General features: G+C 34.5%; 1 protein-coding gene across 1 annotated transcript in view; it reads left to right on the plus strand.

Moving 5' to 3' along the window:
• The window catches only part of LOC136031648 (follistatin-related protein 5-like), a 142,588-nt gene that overhangs the window by 94,612 nt on the left and 21,992 nt on the right, over nt 1–25,984 (plus strand). Inside the window, exon 12 of the mRNA XM_065711301.1 lies at nt 22,365–22,502. Within this exon, the coding sequence (XP_065567373.1) occupies nt 22,365–22,502 (138 nt within the window). The remainder of the gene's footprint in view (nt 1–22,364; nt 22,503–25,984) is intronic.

Below are 25,984 nucleotides of genomic sequence, written 5' to 3' on the forward strand. Positions count from 1 at the left end.
CACGTTTCTAAATAAGAGGGACAGCAACCGGAAAATATTTTTCACTTCTACCTCGAAATAACAAGTTGATGATTCAATCAAAGGGAGACATTTGACGCCGAACTTGGACTCTTATGCAGGGCTCCCATGGCGTCAATAAAGTTAATAAAGTTTTTCATGAAATTGCGAACCATAAAGTTTGTCCCATTCACACAAGAATTTCACCTTTTTAACTTTACAGCAATTCTTCATAAGAAAAATAACTGAAATAATTAGATGTGGAGCTTTGAAACCATCTTTTTAAGCATTTTTTCCTTTTAAAAATAGATAAAAATATTTTTTACATATGTAGACACTAATTTGTATGTGGTTTATTTGAAATTTTATTTGAAAAGTCAACTTTCTTGAAAAAGTTAATGAAAGTTCGACTTAGTTCTAGAAGCAATAAAGTCAACAAAATTATGTGAGGAAAATGGCTTATTAACTTTGTCGACGGCTTTATTAGCTTTATTGACGCCCTGGGAGCCCTGCATAACTGTCTTATCCTTTGCCTTTTGTTAGAAATTAATATGGAAACTTGGAATTAAGAGAAACTAGATTCGTGAGAAATTGGCCATTTTCTACACGTAGATAAGGGATAAATCAGCATGGATTAGAAAATAAAACATGTAAAGCCTTTCTAGGAGACTTTCCAAGAAAAGGACTTCTTCAAATGACTACGGCAAAAGAAGTACGAATGATACAAGTTCACAAACAAATCATTTCTATTTATTTTAAGTAGAGCTTCACTGGCCGGTTATATTTTAAACACAATGAATTTCAGGAAGCTGGGAGTTGTAAAAGCAGCAAGGTATAAGGTATACAACATGCCATACAAGTTATAAACCTACGGTGAACATTAGGTTTTGTATATATATATATATAGCTTGCCAAGTGCAGTATATAGTGGATACGGTGTATTCTCTCTAAGAGATGTAAGAAGTTTCTGAGTGATAGGTTTGACACGAATGAGAAGAAAATAAGGGAAGCGAAGATGGTGAGTGTTAATTAAGAAGATATAAACTTAAGACCAGGAAAATGGGGAGTCAGGACCTAGCAGCTAAATGGCATAATACAAAGACATTTTATTTGTATAATAAAAAACTGAGAGGCTGTAGCCAGTCTGAAATTGTGCTGCTTAAAGATGTAACTAAGGACCCAATTAGTGATAAAGAAAAGTTTAAGGAGAGATGTGCAGAAGATTTACTGCATAACTAATTTATATTCTTGAAAAGCTAAAAGGATCAATATAGTAGTATAATGTCACAATAGAAATGGAGAAGCATGCTTCTTTTTCACTCTCGATATATAATGAATAATAATTTAACAAGTTTTTGTAACTGAACAAAACAACAAATTTACTGGATCAGATTTTAAACATTGAATAAAGATTAGACCGGATCAAGTTGACTACTTACAAAATTACTGGTAATTATGGTCCTTATGGTAGTTGTAAGCCTTATTCATGCATGTGATACCAAAAAAATCACAAAAATAAATTCTGGCAACACGAGAAGTTGTGAGTTTCACTTGACAAAGAGAGTATATTTTAGTAGACAGTTTACTAATCCCAAAAAGATAAAAAGATCGATATAGTAATGCAATCAAACAGTTCGTGGTAACGAACTGTAGTAAGGAGCGATCCGGCTCAATAGGAACCAAAACTCTAAAAAATTGAATTTTGATATCAATAGCTACATCAAAAGAATCGCATTTTAATGCTGATTTTAAATATATAAGTTTCATTAAGTTTAGTCTTAGCCATCACAAGTTACGAGCCTGAGAAAATTTGCCTTATTTAGGAAAATAGGGGGAAACACCCCCTAAAAGTCGTAGGATCTTAACGAAAATGACACCATCAGATTTAGCGTATCAGAGAACCCTACTGTAGAGGTTTCAAGCTCCTATCTACAAAAATGTGGAATTTTGCATTTTTTGCCAGAAGACAAATCACGGGTGCGTGTTTATTTGTTTGTTTGTTTTTTTTTTTTTTTTTGTTTTTTTTCCCAGGGGTCATCGTATCGACCAAGTGGTCCTAGAATGTCGCAAGAGGGCTCATTCTAACGGAAATGAAAAGTTCTAGTGCCCTTTTTAAGTGACCAAAAAAATTGGAGGGCATCTAGGCCCCCTCCCACACTCATTTTTTTCCCAAAGTCAACGGATCAAAATTTTGAGATAGCCATTTTGTTTAGCATAGTCGAAAATCATAATAACTATGTTTTTGGGGATGACTTACTCCCCCACAGTCCCTGGGGGAGGGGTTGTAAGTTACAAACTTCAACCAGTGTTTACATATAATAATGGTTATTGGGAAGTGTACAGACGTTTTCATGGGGATTTTTTGGTTTGGGGGGTGGGGTTGATGGGAGAGGGCTTTGTGGGAGGATCTTTCCTTTGAGGAATATGTCATGGGGGAAGAAAAATTCAATGAAAAGGGAGCAGGATTTTCTAGCATTACTATAAAAAAACAATGAAAAAATAAACATGAAAACGTTTTTTCAAATGAAAGTAAAGAATAGCATTGAAATTTAAAACGAACAGAGATTATTACGCATATGAGGGGTTCTAAAAATACTTTAGCATAAAGAGCGAGGTACTTAGGAGGAGATAAATACCTCGCCCTTTATGCTAAAATATTTTTAGTGATTTCAACTATTTATTCTACGGCCTTTTTGATTCAGGGGTCATTCTTAAAGAGTTGGGACAAAACTTACGATTTAGTGTAAAGAGCGAGGTATTAACGAGGGTACAAACCCCCTCGTACACATAATAAAAATATAAGAATATAAAAGTTTGTTACGTAAGTTAATTCTTAAGTTACGTATATTTTTTACTAATAAAAACGTTCGTTGAATATTAAAAGTTCTAGTAGCCTTTTTAAGTAACCGAAAAATTGGAGGGCAGCCAGGCCTCCTTCCCCACCCCTTATTTCTCAAAATCGTCTGATCAAAACTAATAGAAAGCCATTTAGACCAAAAAAAAATTAATATACTAATTTCATTTCAATAATTTATGTGCGGAGAGCCAAAATCAAACATGCATTAATTCAAAAACGTTCAGAAATTAAATAAAAAAAAACTAGTTTTTTTAACTGAAAGTAAGGAGCGACATTAAAACTTAAAACGAACAGAAATTACTCCGTATATGAAATGGTTTGTCCCCTCCGCGTCCCACGCTCTTTACGCTAAAGTTTGACTCTTTGCCACAATTCTACTTTTTAAAACAATTAAAAACTTTAGCGTAAAGAGCGTGGGACGCGGAGGGGACAACCCATTTCATATACGGAGTAATTTCTGTTCGTTTTAAGTTTTAATGTCGCTCCTTACTTTCAGTTAAAAAAACTAGTTTTTTTTTTATTTAATGTCACAATAGAAACGGAGAAGCATGCTTTGACTTCACTCTCAAGATATCATAAATAATAATTTAACAAGTTTGTATAACTGAAAAAAATAACAAATTTACTGGATCAGATTTTAAATTTGAATGAAGATTAGACCGGATCAAATTGACTACCAACAAAATCACTGATAATTATCATCCTTGTGGCAGTTGTAAGCCTTATTAATGCATATGGTACTACTAAAATCACAAAAATAAATTCCACAACAGGATAAGTTGTGAGTTTTACTTGAAAAAGAGAGTATATCTTAATAGAAAGTTTACTAATCTTAAAAAGCTAAAAAGATCGACAGAGTGATATAGTGTCCGAACAGAAATGAAGAAGCGTGATTGGATTTCACTCTCGAGATATCATAAACAACAATTTAACAAGTTTTTGTAACTGAACAAACCGAAAAATTTACTGGATCAGACTTAAACATTGACAAAGACTAGACCGGATCAAATTGACTATCAATAAAATTACTGATAATCATCGTCCTTATGGCAATTGTAAGCATTGTTAATGCAGGAGGTATTACAAAAATCACAAAAATAAACTCTGGCAATACTAGAAGTTGTAAGTTTTACTTGAAAGGAAGATCCTGTCTTAGTAAGAAGTTCACTAATCCCGAAAAGCGAAAAGGATCATATAGTAATGTAATGTCACAATAGGGAAAAGTATGCTTCAAGATCACTCCCGAGATATATAAAATGGTACATGGTAACAAGCTTGCCTTAGCTATGGATGTCAGGTCTTGATATTCTTAAATGATAAATTCGACGGGACTAATGCCAGTCAATATCAGGTTCAAATTCAAATCTCTTGCCAGAAAAATAAAATCACTAAATTAAATAAAACTAGAATTTTTAATTTTTTACTAACGTTTTCATAAGTAAAAGATATACGTAACTTACGAATTAACTTACGTAGCGAACTTCTATATTCGTACGTTTTTATTGCGTATGTGAGGGGGCTTACCCCTCGTCGATACCTCGCTCTTTACACTAAAGCTTAAATTTTGTCCCAATTCCTTAAGAATGACCCCTGAATCACAAAGGCCGTAGAATAAATAGTTGAAATTACTAAGAATACTTTAACGTAAAGAGCGAGGTATTACGAGGAGGTAAATCCCTCATATGCGTAATAATTTCTGTTCGTTTTAAGTTTTAATGTTGTTTCTCACTTTCAGTAGAAAAAACTTTTCATATTTATTTTTTTATTGTTTTTTTTTTAAATAATGCTAGAAAATCCTGCGCCCCCTCCATTAAAAGTCTCTTCCCCCTTGAGAAGTTTCTCTGTGGAAACTCCGTGGAAGTTTCTTTGTGCATATTTAGTGTTTCTTAAAGGTAGCTCAATTGCATTCGAGCTATACTCTCAGCCTTGAGTTACCTAATATTTTGTATATATTGGTTATAATAAAAGAACCTTGAACCTTGAACCTTGAACCGTGGAAAGATCGTCCCACATATGTAAACACAGGTCAAATTTTGTAACTTGCAGCCCCTCCTACGGGGACTGCGGGGGAGTGAGTCGTCCCCAAAGACATAGTTATTAGGTTTCTCAACTATGGTGAATAAAATGGCTATCTCAGAATTTCGATCCGGTGACTTTGGGGGAAAAATAAGCGCGGGAGGGGGCCTAGGTGCCCTCCAATTTTTTGGTCACTTAAAAAGGGCACTAGAACTTTTAATTTCCGTTAGAATGAGCCCTTTAGCAACATTCTAGGACCACTGAGTCGATACGATCACCCCTGGGAAAAAAAACAACAACAAAACAAAAAAACAAATAAACACGCATCCGTAATTTGTCTTCTGGCAAAAAATGCGAAATTCCACGTTTTTGTAGATAAGGGCTTGAAACTTCTACAATAAGGTTTTATGATACCCTGAATCTGATGGTGTGCTTTTCATTAAAATTGTATGACTTTTAGGGGGTATTTCCCCTTATTTTCTAAAATGAGGCAAATATTCTCAGGCACGTAACTTTTGACGGGTAAAACTAATCTTGACGAAACTTATATATTTAAAATCAGCATTAAAATGCAATTCTTTTGATGTAACTATTGGCATCAAAATTCTATTTTTTTAGAGTTTTGGTTACTATTGAGCCGGGTCGCTCCTTACTACAGTTTGTTACCACGAACTGTTTGATGAAATTTTAAAGATGAAAAGGTAATATGTAGACACGGGATTTGACATACACATAGACTGAAATATATAGGGGTAAAGAGTGCAAAAAACTAAGAGTAGAATTTTCTTTACTTTTAAGGCTTGGGAATATCCAAGGGTCATGCAAAGGTTTAACAATTAAAACAACAGGCAGACAAAAACTAGCTAAAGAGTAAAAGTGAAACGCAGGTGTACTTGAACTTAGCAATAGAAAAAGAAGTAAACTCCTATTTTTCCGTAACATGATAAGTAACTACATTTTTTGTAAACGAAGCTTAATTCGAAATTTTTTTAAACTTGAGTTTTTTCAAATTGGAAAATAATATTCTAAAAGACTCAATGAAAGAAATTTTCGGTTTTAAAAAAGTAGTGTTTTACTTAATGCTGTAATTATAGAATCATCTCCTAAAATCCCATTATAAAAAAAAAACACAAAGCCTTTCAGCTTCTGGCTGAAAGTAAGATGTAACAAGCTTTCTCATGTTGTGCCCCCCCCCCCTTTCGATCAACAAGGCAAACACAAGGGAATATAGATCGGTCCAATTATAGCAAGGTTCACACAACTAGAACGAAATACTTGAAAAACAGTTTCATTGGATGTTGCACTTCAGTTCGGAACTTTGAAACTTTCAGAACTTCAATTCAGAACTGTTTTCAATGATTATTTTCCTTAGGAGTTTCTCTTTCAACTTCTTCAATAGAAGATTCAACTGACATGTAATCTCGTGATTGACCGATGTAAACTATTGACAGCTATTATATACTATTATACTTAAAAGAATATAAACTATTATATACTTAAAAGTATTTAGCTCTGCAAATTTAGGAATTAAAAACTTCTTGGGTAGCACATTTAGTCACCACTATATCATTATATTATTCTAATATTCAAGATATATAAAGTTTCAAATTTTAGACAATTTCAGGTAAAAAAAAAAATATAATGTTAAAACTTTACTACACAAAATATGAAAGTATTATAAATAGATCAATATGGTCTTGCATTTAGTAAAAGGTATGGAATACCATAGTACACGCTATAGAGCCGCTAGTGATCGAAGAGGAATTATTTTAGTGGGAATTGCTAAAGATTCATTGAATAAAACTTCAGCTATACTTCGAAAACTAGTTTCAAGATTATTAATTCTCATTAGATAGATATGGAAAAAGCTTCAACATCTTCAGTTAAGTGTACAATGCCATAGTATACATTATTGAGCCGCTATTGCCCCATCAGACGGTGTTTTAGCAGGAATTCCTAAAGAATCATTGAGTAACAAATTCAACTCCGTCTTAAGAACAAATTCCCATTTTTTCTTAATCTACTATTATATATATGCATAAATTAATTCCGTCAACTGAATTGCTCAATAGTGTAGAGTAGTTCAGTTGACGGAAAAACATATAAATTGAATATTTTAATTTAAGGATGTTAAGTTCAATAAACTCTTATTGAGCGTGAACATTGCGCTATTAACATTCTTTATTTTACCATAAAACGTTTTCTTTGCTTTTTATTTTATTGATGCCTTCAGGTGCTTTTCGACATTATTAAGCCTAGGAGACCATTCGGCCTTCGTCCTAAATAGACAAGTCATACTTTAATTAGAAAAGATCCAAAATACTAACCATATAAAAAAAAAATAACAAAAAATCATATCATTCCGCAATTTGTGTTTAAGCTTGGTAAGATATAGACCTCAACCTAATTTTCTGCATTGAAATTAAGATCAAAATTATAAGGCAAATTGGTGAATTGGTAAAATCGGCAGCATAAAATGCAGCGCTAGTAAATATATAAGCCTGTATGAATTTTGATTGCCACTTGGGTTGTATGTGCGTACTGAATTTGTTCTTGCAATTTAGAGATAAAGATGACGAGAGAAAAAGACGAGAAAACAAAAAACAAGGCTGGACGCTCCTCCAGAAATTATACTGTCTTTTCAATTCTTTTTCAATCGCGGTATATCACACAAACACTCAAGGTTATCAGATTTCACTGCCGTCATTAAACTCAATGGGTTTCTCACTGAAAATTATGATTAATGTATATTCATTCTTCGTAATTCGACAAGTAAATAGGAATATTTATTTGGAAAAGAACTATTATTCGAGGAGAAAATTAGAGAAATTATTATTCGAGATTTTTTTTGGAGTAGGGGGGCTCAACTCTTACGAAAGAAATACCAGGAAAACACAGGAAAATTAAACATTTCGCAGAGAAAATTAAGCATTATACAAATTTAAGGTGGGTGAATCCCTTGCCTGCGTGTGTGCCTGTGGTCTGGTCATCATTATTTGCCAGGAGACGCGGTATAAAATTGTGGAAATTACAAATCAAAAGTACATATTTTCGGGTTTTAACTTCATGCAGACCTATTTAGAAAAATATAATTTAAATAATTGCTCGCAGAGAAGTGACAAATTTATTTCATTTTATCAAAAAGTTCGTGGTAACGAACTGTACTAAGGAGCGACCCGGCTCAATAGTAACCAAAACTCTAAAAAACGGATTTTTTATACCAATAGCTACATGAACAAAATCGCATTTTAATGCTGACTTTAAATATATGAGATACCTATCTAAAATTACGAGTCTAAGAAAAATTGCCTTATTTTAGAAAATAGAGGGAAACACCCAATAAAAGTAATAAAACCAAAATTACACCCATCCGAATCAGCCTATCAGGGAACCCTACCGTGGAAGTGTTAAGCTTCTATCAGCAAAAATATGGATTTTTTTTCCAGGGGTGATTATATCAAACCAGTTGTCATAGAATGTTGCGAGCGGGCTCATTCCAACGGAAATGAAGTTATATACAAGTGAATTATATATAAAAAAATGAAGTATATACTACCCTTTTTAAGTGATCTAAAAAATTGGAGGGCACCTAGGCCTCCTCCCACGCTAATTATTTTCCCGCAGTCACCCGATTAAAATTCTGAGATAGCCATTTTATTCAGCATAGTCGAAAAACCTTATAGCTGTGTCTTTGGGGACGACTTATTCCACTAGAATCCCCGTGGAAGGGGCTACAAGTTACAAACTTTGATCAGTGTTTATATAGTAATGGTTATTGGGAAATGTACAGACGTTTTCAGGAGGATTTTTGGTGGGGGGGGGGGGTTGAGAACAGGGGGTTATGTTGGGGAAACTTTCCATGGATGAATTTGTCATGGGGGAAGAAAATTTCCATGAAGGGAGCGCAGGATTTTCTAGCCTTATTTCAAAATAGAACAGTACAAAAATAAATATGAAACAGTTTTTTCAACTGAAAGTAAGGAGCAGCATTAAAATTTAACACTAACAGAACACAAAAGTTCGTTACGTAAGCTAACTCGTAAGTTACGTAGATCTTTTACTAGCAAAAACGTTCGTAAAATATTAAAAGTTCTAGAACATTGGAGATAACATTGTTATCTCCAATTGTGTTCTAGATCTTAAAAGTAACATTGGAGGGCAACTAAGCCTCCTCCCCTGCTCCTTTTTTCTCAAAGTGATTCTATCAAAATTATGAGAAAGCCATATAAATATGAAATTTCGTTTTAATTATTCATCTGTGGAGAGCCAAAATCAAAACATGCATTAGTTCAAAAACGTTCAGATATTAAATGAAAACAAGACATGTTTTTAACTGAAAGCAAGGAGCAACATTAAAACTTAAAACGAATATAAATTACTTCGTATGTGAAAGGGGCTGCTCTCTCCTCAACGCCCCGCTCTTTACGCTAAAGTTTTTTCTTTTTCTCTAAATTTTACTTTTTAAAACAGTAAAAAACTTTAGCGTAAAGAGCGGGGCGTTGAGGAGGGACCAGCCCCTTTCATATACGAAGTGATTTCTGTTCGTTTAAGTTTTAATGTCGCTCCTTACTTTCAGTTAAAAAAAACTTGTTCTTTTTATTTAGCTTATCCATACGGGTTCATTAAAAAATATTCTAAAGTTCGATTGTTGCTTGAGTATTTGTATATCTGAATTTGTATTCGGATAAGACTGTAATGACACATGATAACTACCCATACCTAGCACAGTTGGATTCATATAAACGGTTCTCGTATCTCCATACTTCTTGGCAACCTTCCGTCGACAATTTCGGGTAATAGTGCCTCAAAATAAATTTTTTTTAGATTTGGCAGCATTTTGTTAGACCAGAATTCACGGTCACGACCAATCTTTTCATAATATAATTCCTCTTCCCCTAAAAATATTACAAAGTATACAAAATCAATGTCCCAACATTCCAATTGCATTTGAATTTGGTAATAGTACTCATGTGTTCTTTTCAGCTTTATTTCACTATTAACTTTCTTTTCTAGACATGTATTTTTTTTTAAGCGCTATACACTCTTCCAATGTAAGCCCTTTTGCTGTCAAAGGGCACTTCACCTCCAAAAGAGCCTTCTCACCCGAAGGAAAAATTGCTATCCCGTCCGGACTGGCCCCTAGAAACCCATATTCCTTGTGAATGAAAAGCCCAGCAGAGTTCACAATGCAACCCATTTTCTTTGCAAAAGCTGCAATAGCTACAGGCTCATACATCTGACCATGCTCCATTGCCTTTGTTTGGCGGTTTCTGGGATACAGCAGCTGCCGAACTAATGAGCCCACAGTCTTCAACCGCCTTTTACAAACAGCACCAGCTACGGAAGCTGTAATTCTGTTTTTTCTGTATTCTATCCAGCTATTATCGATAGAATTTCTCTGAAGCCTAGTGGCTTTTTCGATACTGAGGATATCTGTTGCAGTACATTGGAGACGAGTCAAAAAATCTGTTTTTGCAATTTCGAGCGCACTGCAATCAAGATCCGGAGCAGTTGCGTTCGAGCCGTAGTTTTTGTCTGCTCCGGTTGGCTCCCTGATTTCTTTTGAAGGGAGTTTTGTGGAAGCATTAGTGAAAAGGCGCTTTTTAGCAGACAGTTTTTTACGTCGAGCAGTAGTCATGGCCCGCTGTTGTGCAAGTTTTTTCAACTGCCTACTTGGTGTAGATCCTACAGTTCTTCGAAAATATTTCAAGGCGAGCTGAATGACCTTTCGTAAATCGGATTCCTGCTGCTTTAACACGGGTGGTATATCGCGCACTTTGGCTAACCATGATGTTTTTGCCACCTATAAGCCTTGCAACTATGCTCATAAAATATTCTGCCAGGTTGCTCGTGTGGTTTCCTATCAGTAGACGAGCCCTTCTGGTCAGCGTATCAAAGGCTGAATACACATGGCTGAGAAAGATGTTGCTATGGTTGTCTTCAGGATTGACCTGTAGAACTTTCCCGGAGAACGAGCAGCGTGTAGGACAAAATCTATGGTCGCCACGGAAAAAATTTAGAGGAATTGTCTTCAGCGCACTGATGAGATCCTTCACGCTTTTCTTCTCTGTGGTGGCACATACAATTGTATTTCTGGCAAAATCACACATTTTCTTTATTATTGCGGCACTAAGAAATCTTCTGCATTCGGCATTTTCATGCTGCTTCTTATATAGTCTGTTTTTCAAGCATTTGCACGCATGATTAGCACACTCAATTTTTTCTACATTTCTGCCATATGGTACCCTTGCTATAATTTCAGAATGGGTACTTGAATCGCCGTTGGCAACAAATCGAGTATATCTTAGATTGTGCATAGATGTTGCTATTCGGAATGCGTCAACTAATATATCTGACTCCATACCTGTACTGGGCCCCTGCCAGTTCATAAAACATGTATGTTCAGGAACAGATCTATTAACTTGATGCCTGTATTTCACGCAAGTACAGCAATATTTGTTCCTAATTCCTAGATTTAAGAGTTTCTTCGAATAGAAACCTATCACCACTCCACAGCCTGAGAGTGCACGATATCTATTCCCATAACTTCGTGTACACCAGCTTCCATCAACTATAACACATGTCTCTACAGCTCCATTTGGGTGAATTTTCTCACCTGCTTCCAGTGCCATCCTTCGCTCGGTTTTCCCATTTTCGATAAGATAGTCATAGAGAACTTTTTCCAATTCTACGCAAATTTCTTTCTCAAATTTCGTAAAGACTTTTTGAGACGGGGTATTTATTCCAATGGTAGAGAAAAGTTCTTGAACCTGGGCGTGAGTCATTCCACCATTTATTGCACCAACCACTACCTCTTTGTTGACACTTACTGTTCCTGTTTCTGTTTTGTGTTTCTTTCTGATAGTATTCACACTATCAAAATCAGTCCTTTTCCGTTTTTTGACTACGGTTTTCGTTGAGTCTTTTTTTTAAGCCTTCTAGGAGCAAGAGGTTTTTCTGTGTGAATTGTGGCTTCCTCATGACATGATTCGCATTTGAAGATGAGTCTTGAGCGCAATCCAGCTCTATGTTCTTTAGAAAACATCATATTTGAAACCAAATTGATGTCTTGGCACCTGTAAATAAAAGGCTAATTGGTTGTGAGGAAGTAAAATAGTAAAGTAGCGATTTTATTGTTTTGGTAGAAAGGAAAGTGCTATAGCTTCAAAAAGGATAGGTAGTATGTAGAGTAGTGAGCGATGTAGGGTAATTAAAATATGAAATAAAATATAAAATATAGTTAGAAATGGGCGAGAAGTGGAAATTATACGATCTAACCGAAAGTTTGTTGTATTTCATTGTCAGATTAAACCATCCAATTTTATTTATGTATGTAACCAAGCCAAAAACTGTCCTGGAACTACCAATCAGGAAAGCCAAGTATTTCAAAACTTTACAAAATCCTTTGGGGCATGACAGGAAATGCCCTCTAAACAGACCCGTGTCGATTTACCAAATTCCAACGGAAATTACTAACCAAATTAAAAGAAAAATTAAGTCTCACTTGACTCCCTAAAATCAAATTCAAAGTAAAAATCCGTGCCCCAAATTCAGTTGCATCTCAACTATCATTTAAATTTTTATTCGAGTAATTCACAAAGTTCTTATTAGTACGATTAAAAATACCAATATGCTTTTATGAGTTAGGAGGATCAAATTAGCTAGTTTATTTCTCAAATCCTTTAAAGCCTTTGCAGACATTCTTTCAGAACCTTTATCCGTACTTTTTAATGATTAGATAAAAAAAACAAGTGTTTTAAATGAAAGTAAGGAGCAACATTAAAACTTAGAACGAACAGAAATTATCCCGTATATGAAAGAGGCTGTTTCCTCCTCAACGCCCCACTCTTTACGCTAAAGTTTGACTCTTTCTTTTAACTCTACTTTTTAAAACAGTAAAAAATTTAGCGTAAAGAGCGGGGCGTTGATGAGGAAGCAGCCCCTTTCATATACGAAGTAATTTCTGTTCGTTTTAAGTTTTAATGTCGCTCCTTACTTCTGTTAAAAAAACTGTTTTTTTTTTTTTTATTTAATTTCTGAACGTTTTTGAATCAATGAATGTTTTGATTTTGGCTCTCCGCAGATGAATAATTAAACCGAAATTTTAATATTTATTTTTTTGTCTAAAGTGCTTTCTCATAGTTTTGATCGAATGATTTTGAGAAAAAATGGAGCGGGGAAGGATGCCTAGTTGCCGTCCGATTTTTTGGTTACTTAAAAAGGCAACTAAAAATTTTAATTTTTTACGAATCTTTTTATTAGTAAAAGATATACGTAACTTACAAATTAGCTTACATAACTGACTTCTGTATTCTCATGTTTTTATTACGTATACGAAGGGGCTCACCCCCTCGTTAGTACCTCGCTCTTTACATTAAAGCTTAAATTTTGTCCCAATTTCTTAAGAATGACCCCTGAATCACAAAAGCCGTAGAATAAATAGTTGAAATTACTAAAAATACTTTAGCGTAAAGAGAGAGGTATTAGGAGAAGGTGAGCCTATCGTATGCTTAATAATTTCTGTTCGTTTTAAGCTTTAATGCTTCTCATTACTTTCAGTTGAAAAAAGCTTTTTCATATTTATTTTTTCATTATTTTTTTTTAAATAATACTAGAAAATCCTGGGCTCCCTTCATGAAAATTTTCTTCCCCCATGACAAATTCCTCCAAGGAAAGTTCCCGCAACATATCCCCCTCTTCTTCGAGTTACGAGTTTGGAAAATAAGGGGAAACACCCCTAAACGTCATAGTATATTTTTTATTTTTCAAAATGGCAAGTTTTTTTTTTTTTTAAATGGAGAGTTGTGAGACAGAGTCAAACTTTAGCGTAGAAATCAAGGCGTTGAGAAGGGAACAGTCCCTATCATATACGGAGTAATTTTTGTTCATTTTAAGTTTTAATGTTGCTCCTTACTTTCAGTTCAAAAAACTTGTTTTTTTTTTATTTATTTCAGAATAGCGCGACTCATTTTTTCCGCCGATTGATTAGCTTTCGTCATAAATTAATACAGAAGTAAAAGTGGGGCTATTTCAAAATGTAATGGGGAAATATATAATGGGCTATAAACTGTCGCTTAAAGAGGGGCGAGGGGTGGGGTATAGCAAAGCATTCGCTCTTAGGAATAGTATAAGTAGCTACTTATGGTTGTTTTAAGTTCTTTTCTGAATTTTTAGGCCTTCCTTCAAATGTGCCCCTCTCCTTATTTTTTTACCAAAAATATAATTTAAAAGATCTACTGTTTAATACTGTAAAAACTTTAGCGTAAAGAGCGGGGCGTTGAGGAGGGAACAGCCCCTTTCATATACTGGGTAATTTCTGTTCGTTTTAAGTTTTAATGTTACTCCTTCCTTTCATTTAAAAAAAATCGTTTTTTATTTAATTTCTGAACGTTTTTTTAGTTAATCCATGTTTTGATTTCGGCTCTGCGCAGATGAATAATTAAAACGAAATTTGAATTTTTATTTTTTTGGCTAAACGGCTTTCTCATAATTTTGATCGAACGATTTTGAGAAAAATGAGCGGGGAAGGAGGCCCAGCTGCTCTCCAATTTTTTGCTACTTAAAAAGGCAACTAGAGCTTTTAGTTTTTTACGATGGTTTTCATTAGTAAAGATATACGTAACTTACAAATTAGCTTACCTAACAAACTTCTATATTCGCAGGTATCTATTACGTATATAAGGGGGGTTCGCCCACTTGTCAATACCTCGTTCATTACACTAAAGCTTAAATTTTGTCCTAAATCCTTAAGAATGACCCCTGAATCACAAAGGCCGTAGAATAAATAATTGAAATTACTAAAAAATACTTTAGCGTAAAGAGTGAGAGATTAGGAGGAAATGAACCCCTTATATGTGTAATATTTTTTGTTCTTTTTAAGTTTTACCGCTGGTCCTTACTTTCGGTTGAAAACACTTTTTCATATTTATTTTTTCATTGTTTTTTTAAATCATGCTAGAAAATCCTGTCCCCTCCCATTCATGGAAATTTTCCTCCCCATGACAAATTCCTCCATGGAAAGTTTCCCCAACATAACCTCCTCTTCTCAACCCCTCCTTCCAACCAAAAAATCCCACTGAAAATGTCTGTACACTTCCCAATAATCATTACTATGTGCAAACACTGGTCAAAGTTTTTAACTTGCAGCTTCTCCCCTGGGGACTTTGGGGGAGTAAGTCGTCCTGAAAGACATAGTTATAAGGTTTTTCAACTATGCTGAATAAAATGGCTATATCAGGATTTTGATGGCGCTAGAACTTTCCATTTCCATTTGAATGAGCCCTCTCGCAAAGTTTTAAGACCACTGGGTCGGTACAATCACCCTTGGAAAAAAAGAATTAAATAAATAAACACTCATCTGGGATTTGTGTTTTGGCAAAATATACAAAATTCTACATTCTTGTAGATAGGAGCTTGAAACTTGTACAAGAAGGTTCTGTGATACGCTGAATCTGATGGTGTTACTTTCTTTAAGATTAAATGACTTTTAGGGGGGTTCCCTCATTTTCGAAAATAAGGTAAATTTTCTTAGGCTCGTAACTTTTGATGGGTAAGACTAAACTTGATGATGAAACTCACATATTTAAAATCGGCATAACAGTGCGATTCTTGAGATGTAACTCTTGATATCAAAATTCTGTTTTTTAGAGCTTTGGTTACTATTGAGCCGGGTCGCTCCTTACTACAGTTCGTTACCACGAACTGTTCGAAATTACCTCTACTGGTAAGTTCGCTTTATGTCGGAAAAAAAAATGATAAAAAGAAGTTTTTTAACTGAAAGTAAGGAGCAAAATTAACGAACACTAATTACTCCGTATATCAAAGGGGCTTTTCCTCCCTCAACACCTTACTCTTTACGCTAAAGTTTGACTCTTTTTCTTAAGTTTACTTTTTAAAACAGTAAAAAACTTTAGCGTAAGGAGCAGAGCGTTGAGAAGGGAGAAAACCTTTTAATATACAGAGTAATTTCTGCTTGTTTTAAGTTGTAATGTCGCTCCTTACTTTCAGTTCAAAAACTTGTTTTTTTTCATTTTATTTCTGAACGTTTTTGGATTAATACATTTTTTTTGTGTTTTTTTTTCTGTTTCTCTGTTTGCCATTCTGGCATGTCCAATGAATTGTGGGACAGAATAGAGGCAGTTCAAAAAACGTGTCTAAGAATTATTTTCAAACAGGGTAAAGGGCCTTACATTTCCCTTCTTCGGAGAGCAAATCTAGTCACCCTTAAGGAAATGAGAGTACAAATTTCCTTATTATTTTGCCAACAAAATCGTGCATAACCCTTGTACTACTTCTCCTTTCCCTAGTGAATATTTACCCACCCGCCACGTCAGGGGCGGATCTAGGATTTTTTTTTGGGGGGGGGGGTGTACATGAAAGGTTACTCCGATAAACTTGTGGACAAAGAAATACCAACAATTTAAAGGGAACTGCAACAATTTCTAAGTCGTGGGTAGGTAGTGGACATGGACTTTAATTTAATATAAAATCTGATGAGTTCTATTGAAATTAAAGTCAATTAGAAATATTCATACAAAAAAAGTAAGTTTATAAGAACCACCTCGCCATAAAACACAATTAAAAGGTTGTTCACCCTCTACAAAAAAATAATATATTAAATCTTTTCTGCATAATTTTTAGCATTTGCACTTCTGGCGACTATAGCGAGTTACTTAAACTTTGTATTGTCAAAAAAAAAAAATTAGTACCATATTTTGGTATCATACATTCTTTGGAACTAATTGTTGATTAAACATTAAAATGAAAGACAAAGAAAAAACTTACATGTGGCGAATCACGAGCTTTTCATAATTCTCAAAAAGGTAAGGCAGATCCACAATCCAGCGTGAGCCTTTTAGAAGGTCTGACCCCAAATTTCTTCCAGAAGTGATAACTTTCAACACCAAAGGGGAATTTGTTCCAATTCCTTCGGAACTTGATTCGTCGTGAACCGAAGCATCCGTTAAGTCTTCTAACATATATTTTGGTAAACGCGGTCTGCCTCTAGCCCGATAATTTAATTTCAACTTTTCACGATGGGCCTGCACATTTGGCAAATGGAGCCCTCGTATATTTCTTTTTTTCCCATGTTACTGTGGTCAATAACAAGAACTATATAAGAACTTTATTAGGGTTTTGACCATTTTTATCGAGGTTCACTTACTAAAGGGTTGAATTGTTTCTTGGAAAGGCCTTGGACTTGAGACTGGTCATTTGACTGCTTTAGTATGGGTAATTTTTATTGGGGTTTATTTACCAAGGGGTGGGATTGTTTCTTGGAAAGGCCTTGGACTTGAGACTGGTCATTGACTGCTTTTGTAGTTTGCTTTGGTAGTTCTACAGCAAGACTCGGGTTTTGCTATAACAAATTTAAATATTCTGGGGACATTTTGTTTCGTTCATTAGTTATTTTGTTTCATTCATTAGTTATTAATTATCTTGTTTCATATATTTTTAATACTTATTTCAGTACGAAGATTATGCAAAATTGTACTTATACTACAATACATAAATTTGTCCTGAATTTATTTTAATTAAACCAAAACGATAGATCAATCTTTTTAAAATAAAACCATTGCTTCTTATTCGGCCATTGTGCTGTGTTCAATTTATCTCTAGGATTAGACGCAGCTTATCCTTAATTATTTATACAATACAATTTTCTTATATATTCATTAACCAGCAGTTTGGTGTCTGCACCTTACTTCTTCTCTAGACTCTGTTTAAACAGGTTAGAACTAAATAATGCTTGACTGAATCGCTCCTGAACAATCCGAGTGGTTAGCCCCTTGGTGTAATTTTTGCATTCTTAGATGCTCCGATTACAGCTCAATCTAACCTTTTGAGGGGAAATTTTGATTTCGGAACACAAATATGTAAAGTATTTGAAGGGACTGCAGCCAGGAGGTATATATTATAGAAAAAAAGCTTCTTATTGATGAATAGAAAATTTTTTGCTCTATTTTTTGATACCCACAACAACAAAATCAAGCTTAGCAATCTAGAATGCAAACCCGAAACAGGTTTTATAATTATTTTGGAATTATAAAAAAAATAATTGTCGGCTTTAAGATTTGATTATGCCAAAATATTCACCAGATTTTTTAACTTCTATTGACATAAAAACCGCCAAAATCACTAATTCAGGAACGTCAGGCAAACTCCAAATGTTTAACATGGGAGGTATAGGAAGATTCTTTGCGAGTCCGTCCAGCCTAAACAAAAGATAGAACAGTGGTACTCCAAAGAAAAAATTACAAAATTTCAAATAAAGTCTTTATATCAATATTCATTCCTAAAAGGATCATTGTATTTATAAGACACAAAAAAAAAATACATTTCCAATTTTGATATTTCTGATTTTACAATAAGTACATTGTTGTGTTTTGTATTAGTAAACAAAAAAAGTTTTGTTCCATTGAAACTAAGTAACAATATTAAAAGTTACAGTCCCCTCCGAAATCCCCCAATTTTTACCCTAGAATATTTTAAAATTTAGGTAAATTTTTTATTCCCAGTCGCTGGCCCCTAAGTTTCAGGACCCATTCTCAAAGCATACTAGGACAAAAAAAATCGATTGCGTATTTTGGAATTTTTATTTCCCAGAATTTTGACCCTCTGTACGCAAAAATGAATGTTTTGGGTCATGAAAAGGCTGATACTGCAAAGCCTCCTGTACAGGGTATTAGACCTTGACAAATAATTTGGTGACAAACTGAAACTCTGAAAAAAGGAGATGTGGATAACAAAACTTTATATATCAAAAGATTTTTCTTTTTATGGTGATTCCAGTCATTATTCTGAATCAAATGATTCAACTCTGTCTTAAAAATCTACTTCCCATTTTTATTGATCTCTCATTATATATATGCGCAAATTTAAAATGTCAACTTTTAATATATTCTACTCAAACAGTACCTGACAAACACACTTTATGAAGGTTTGCTGTATATACGCTAAAATAAAGCTAAGTCTTCATAAGGCTGTTACAACTTTTTAGCTACTACTGCTACTATTAACAACCCACTGCAGCACCAAGCTACCTGAGACCAATGCAGCTATGCACGCTCTTCCTTTATCCCATTCTATTCATATCCTACCTCTTTACAAGCTCCCATTTCAGCTAAATCTTTCCTTATACACCCTCCCAGCCCATTCGGGGACAACCTACTTTTCGTTTGGCCCTAAGCAGCTGGCCGACAAGGACTGTTTTTGGCAATCTGTCATCCTTTAGTCACAGAACGTGTCCTATCCATCTCAACCTTTCTCTCATTACAGCTCTAGGAAACCAAATTGAACCACATTTTTTGTATAGCTTGTTTGAGATACGATCAGTCAGTGGGGCACCCAAAATAATCTGTAGGCAGTTTTTCTGGAAAACATGTAGCAGACCCTCCGCCGTCTTTGAAAAAGTGCACGCTTCAGAAGCATACTTGACCACCGTCGTTACCTTACCTTCCAATATTACAATCTTGGTCCGTAGAGTTATCTTTTAAACTTCTTTCAACTGTGAAAAAATGACCTGGGCTTTAGAGATTCAACCTCTAACATCTTCACTGCAAGGATGATTAAATCATCAGCATAATCTGAATCTAGGAAGGTTTTACATCCCCAATTTATTCCGTGTTCTCCCACTACCATTGCTGTGCTCCTTAGGACAAAGTCCATCACAATGGTCCACATAAATGAGGTAGGACGCAACCCTGCCTAACTCTGATTTAAAATGGTTATAGCTTGTAACCTCACTTCCTACATTAACTGCCGCATGGTTTTTCTCGCACATATCATTAATCACATTACTGCATTTATCTGGTATACTATACTAGGATAGGACCTTCCCTAAGGCTCTTCTATCAGCTAAATCGAATGCTTACACATAATCTATAAGGATGAGGACTAAAGGATAAGGATGAGAACTAAAGGATAAGGATGAGGACTAACTCATTTATTAATCTAAGAGTGAGAATTTGGTCGTTTCACAGATTGGTAACACACATTTTCTTCTCTCAAATAATACGTACTGACACACAGGGAATAATAATTTAATGTTTTTTTTTCGGGCTCTGGTCAATATAACAGTTTTAGAAGTCAAAAACACAGGCAATGAAAAATCTATTTTTCTATTTTAATATTTATCTATTTTAAGAAAAATATTTGCTTGTTCTTACCTTTTGCTTTGGTGACATTGGTAGGCACAATCAATCTCTACGGCACAGGCGAGAAAACTGACACTCGTTTATAACAAAGTAAGACACGCAAGTAACTAGTCTATTAATTAGATTTTGTTGTTCATCAAAGAGAATAAAAAACTTATAAGAGTTGGATCTTTGGCGATTTAACAAGCAAATATGGGAATTAAAAACAACTAGCGTCTCTGGTAGTGTAGCATCTGGCAACTTCATTAAAATGTAGATTATCTCAAAGAAAATTTGATATTTAATAAAATTACTCTCAAATTCAATTATATAAAATCTAAATTTGTTCTGTAAGTGATCAGTCTTTTAATTAAAAGGGTTGTTTGGTTTAAATCTCAGCCTGCAAAATGAAATCCTTGATTAGCTTTGAAAAATGTTGGTAAGTAAAGTAGGCTAAGAAGGAAAAGAACCTCTAGAGCCATTGCTGGTGCACAGGGCGCCGAATAGACGTTTCAGTTGCTCGTAAAGTAGGTTAGTTGACTGGAATCTTGTAAGCATACTGGGGACAAATTTTTGTGTTTTTTTTTTTTTCATTTGCCCTCCCGTGTATTTTAAAGTACAGCAAATCCGAGTTAAACGAAGTCACCACAAGAATGGTGTAAATGGGTGGTAGAAATGAAGAAATAAACCAAAGCAGCAAATTGACTGCTTCGACATTGTGAAATACCAAATACCTTCATAAAAAAAAAGTTGCAAGGAGCATGTCAAAACATACCTTTTCTGTAGTCTATTATAAATTAAAATATGTATTGATCAATGAAATCAAATTAAATATGAAAAAGGTACCATTCATTCTTAAAACAGCAGGGAATAATAATGATAAAATACATGACATAGAGACATCTAGGTATATGTATTTAAACTCAAAAATTAGCATTAATTTCAAATAAATCTTTTGTGAATTTTCAGCTTTCAATGCCATGCATTTAATAGAAATTTATTTTCTTTAAGTTTGAGCCTAACGATTGAATTTCTACTAGATTCTTATAAAAGTGTTTAATTTTTCTATTGTGGGGGATGTAACGAGTGCATGGCAATGCTGCTATGAAACCGTTAGTTGCTCATTATTGGGGGTGCCTCATTCAACCTAAAAAATTGAACTATAGTACCCATTTAAGTAATAAAAGAGACAATTATATAGCAAACCGCCATTTCAGGCCATTTAAAAATTAGCCATACTCGTTTCCACCATTTTACGCCACAGGACTCATTTTGGCCTGAATAGGGTAAAACAAACTATTTAGCGAAAATTATTAAGATATCTAATTGTTTTATATTTTTGGAAAGCTTTTGATAAATCTTCCAGTTTCTGACCATACACCGTGCATAAGCACGATGCAGTCCATATAAAACTACAAAAAATGTACCCTCGTAGAAGATCATTGGGGTGCCGATGTTTTTTCTTATAGGGGAAGGGGCTAACTGTTAGGATGAAAGAAGCTACATTCCCTAAGATCAAATTTTTTAAGGACTGATTGTGATAAAAGAAAGTACAAGTTTGAAATGTATGTAATTTTCAAAAAAGTGTAATATAAACTTTATTTTCATGTGAAAGACTTTTGAAGAGAAACACCATTTTTGAAGAATTAGAGTGTAATCGAAATTCCACATCAAGAAACCTGCATAGTATACTATATCCTACACAGTTCTAGTTGTATACCTTAGGATATCTAAAATTTTTACTTGCGGACATTTATTTGAAGTTGGCATAATTATATCCATTATTATTGCTTACTATTAAGGCATGAATGAATGAATGAATGACTGTATTTAAAGCCATTTTTCAGGCCTTATAAACTCATATACAACAACAAACAACTATATCATGTAACACTAGACTTTCGAATAATAAGACCCGTCCGGACAAAATTTCCCACTGCTACTATATTGACTTCCGTCGTCGACTTCAAAGTTCCAAAAAGGAGCTCACGACCACCCACCCTAAGAAAGCTCCCCTTTAGCTATTTTAGCCCCTAACACCTGAAAAGAAAATGGTCCAGTCCATTAAGATCACCGCAAATCGGGCAAGTATACCTTATTGCTGGGTGACACATTTTTTTCCAAACACTACAAAGAGGGAGACAGGGAGACTAGAGCAATGAAGTTGATGCTTTGGTCTCTTATTTAAAGCCAGGATAGATTAGATACCCTATAGTATGGCCTATGTTGAACCGTATGAGGGGCATATATTATGCTTAGCAGCGTAGAGCATTAGCTATGCATGTAAATGTTTTACTTACAAATTATCAATAAAATATGCATTTATACTTTACGGTTGTTTATTTACTTTATTTTTTTAGGACTATGTTTGCGGTGAAAAAGGAGTTGTGTGCAATTGGGGACGCGCAATAGCTGTTTCTACTCGTTACATTTACGTAACGCAGCCAAAGAAAGACAGGGCTCTTGTCATCAGCAAGGAACAGATGGTGGTTGTTGATGTAAGTATTCAAGTATTCTATACAAGCATTTAAACAGAGAGTAACTGATGTCTTAATCCCTCACTTCACTGCTTTAACTTCTCATAATTTCTTTCGATTTTCATTCAATTCGCAGGATTTTGATGATTAGACAAATTCTATGCCTCCCTCCAAATTTGTGCTGCCCATGCATGCCATAACAAATTTCATCAAAATCGGTATGATTTTGCCAATAAGAGGCCATTCAACACAATCTTTTTCTGTTTTTTGTCGAAATTTTTGGTCCTCCTTTTAGATTTTAATTACAGATCTATCTCAATTTATATGATCTAAATTACTTTTTAATACTGTTCCAATGTACAATTGTATTGCAACTGAAACTATTATTTCAGTAATATTATTTCAGTATTTTTGTTAAATTGGTATATTTATTATTAGCTTGAAAGACGACGTAACAACTAGAAGCAATACTTTAAATAACGAATGTATACGAAAATAAAATAAAAAACAAACAGTCACGGAGAATTCACGCATTCTCCTTAGTCCCATATGTCCTGAGTACCATGCTTTTCATGGTACTTTTCATTCAACTTTTCATTCCATACCAACTGCCCAAGTGCTTGAGCAGTCGTTCTTAAATCATTGGGGACAAAAATTAAAAATTCAGTGTCGAGAGTTCGGGGAGGGGTCTGGGACTAATGAGAGGGCAGTCCACTCACATACGGAACAATTTCTGTTCCTTAAATACATATATACATAGGTTCTTCCTCACGAATAGAATTGAGAGGTTTTGTCCATCTGAATAGAAAGAGGTTCCATCCGCCAAACTGTGAGAGGTTTGGTTGACCTGAAGCACCTCTCGTAGAAAGTTTGAAAACATGGGCCTAAAAGTTTTTTTTTGCCTTATGTACCATCATTGCCGCAAGAAAATACATTGGCTAACATCCTAATAAATAATTTGCAATTATGCGACATTTCGTAGTCGTGAATTATATTGGATGAACAGTCTGTAACAAAGGTTCCCATTTGTTGGATGCACTTATATTCAGACATGAATGGTACAGTGCTCACTTGTATAGCCTCATACTATCTAATTTTTACAAATAAAAAATAAAATTAAAAAAAAATAAAAAGTTATCCTCTATAATACCCCAGTCTTTTCAGAATATTTCGATGCATACAGTATTTAGAATTTACTATTATTTTGCTTTTTAATTAAATTTTTCTTGCTGCTTCATCAGATCGTGGCAGTTATAGAAAGAGCATTTCAAGGAAAGTTTTTTTGCCACTCTGAAGATTTAAGTCAATGTTGAAAATATCATTTTTAAATAATTTACATTTTTAAATAAACATTGACTAAGCATGGCAAAAGAGAAAACAAAACTAAAAAAAAACGAGGAGAGTGACAGCTAGTAAAAAAAAGGGGATAATACAAATTTTAAGGTCGAATAATTTTTGTCAAGTAATTTTAGTTCCGTTCCTCTGCTTAACTGTCTTCAAACCAGTATTAAAAATAATTTTATTTTAATTTTTTTTTATTCACTACATTTTGTTAGAGTGTTTGTTCTTGAGGTTTTTTTTACCCAACATATACGCGATTTCAACTAAATATCTTTGGAAAAAAAACCAAACAGAGTAGAAGAAACCCCCCTACTGGTTGCAGAAAAAACACTTCCTCTGCTCTGTGCGAATTTACTTCAAAAAGCTAGTTTTTCTTTCTTTTTGTTTTAGTATCAAAGACGGCTTGGCAGATGTCCTTGCCAAAATACCTGCTTTTGTCCTTTTCGCTTCTTTTCTGTTCCCTGGCTCATATTAACATTGTTTTCTCGGCTATTTGATTATGTACTTGTATATGCTTTTTCTTGTTTGTCATGTGTATTTAGTCACATCCAAGTCCCCAAAAGTGTTCGTCAATAGCCAAGCAAAGTATTTTAATATTAAATAAGTGGGATCAAGACGTGAAATCAAGCTTAATACTATTGCTACAGCTACCAATACTAAATACTCACTACAGCACCAAGCCACCGGAGGCCAGCACAGCTACCCACGCTCCCCCTTTATCCCAATCTATTCAAAGCCTCCCTCTTTACATCCTCCAATGAAGTTCATATTTACCTTAAATCTCTCCTTACAATATCCTCCCATCTCAACCAAGGACGACCTGCTTTCAGTTGACCCCGGTTGGCTCAAAAGGAAATCTTTGGCAATTTCTCATCCGTACAGGGTTCCCTAGCCATGTCTAGCTTTATCTTGTTATAGCCCTAGAAAGTGGGATTGAACCACACTTTTCATGCAGCCTACTGTGTAAGATACGGTTAGTCAGCCAGCGGGTTATTAAAACGAGCAGTTCGATAACTTTTCTTCCTATTCTTCTTAACTTTTTTCATATTGCGAATTGACTCTTCTACTTTTGACATCTTTACTGTGCCCACCGTTTTTCGTAATAGTACTACCAATGTAAGTGAAGCTGTCCACGTGATCGATCTTTTCGCAACCAAACGTCACCATTTCATCTCTAATTATTCCTAGCCTTAGCAACTTAGTTTTCTTAACAATAACTTTCAAACCCCTGAACTCGCAAAACCTCTAAAAATTTCATTTATTTTGCTCAAACTTTTATCTAAGATGCTTAAATTATCAGCATGATCTAAGTCCAGGCAAGTTCTTCGTCCCAATATGTTTTGTATTCTCCCATTGCCTTTCATGTGCTCCTGAGGATTCCATGAAAATGACCCATATAAATGTAAATAGAACACAGCCCTACTTAGCTCCTGATTCAATACGGAACTAGCTACTAACGTCATTTCCTACCTTAACCGTAACATTGGTATTCTCATACATAGCACTAATCACTTTAATGCATTTGTCTAGTATGCCATACAAGGATAAGACTTTCGCTAAAACTCTTCTTTCAACAGAATCGAACGCTTGCTCAAAATCTATAAAACTAAGGACTAAAGGTGTTTGATGATTCAGGCGCTTCTCAATTACTAACCTATGAGTAAACATTTGGTGACACATCCTCTACCATTCCTATAACCGCGCTGTTCTGCTCTTAAAACTTTGTGTGTAGTATCTCCAAATCTAAAAAGAATCATCATACTAAGTAATTGGCTACCTACAAAAAACAGGCTAATGCCTCTGTAATTACCAAACTCAGTCTTATCGCTATTGTTATAAAGGGGTTTAATTAGGAATTTTCTAAAATCGCTAGGTGCTTCCCTTTTTTCAGAAAACCTATTCGAAACCTCCATTAACTCATTTCTAATCTTATAACCAGCATGTTTAAGAAAGAAATACGCACATAAGAGTTCCCGAGGCTTGCAGCAGACGATATGCCTTTCAGCGGTCTTATGACAGTTCTTCTGTTGAGTGAACATGTGAAGCAATCATCCCAAATTTAAATATTGGAAAGCTTGATAGGGCGCAAAGTCTACTGGAAATTATGAAATCAAACTCAAGATTAAAAATAAATAATTTTCATGTAATAAAAAATGTTGCTT

The sequence above is a fragment of the Artemia franciscana genome, chromosome 10 (genome assembly GCF_032884065.1).
Source record: "Artemia franciscana chromosome 10, ASM3288406v1, whole genome shotgun sequence".
In the NCBI taxonomy this organism is placed as follows: domain Eukaryota; kingdom Metazoa; phylum Arthropoda; class Branchiopoda; order Anostraca; family Artemiidae; genus Artemia; species Artemia franciscana.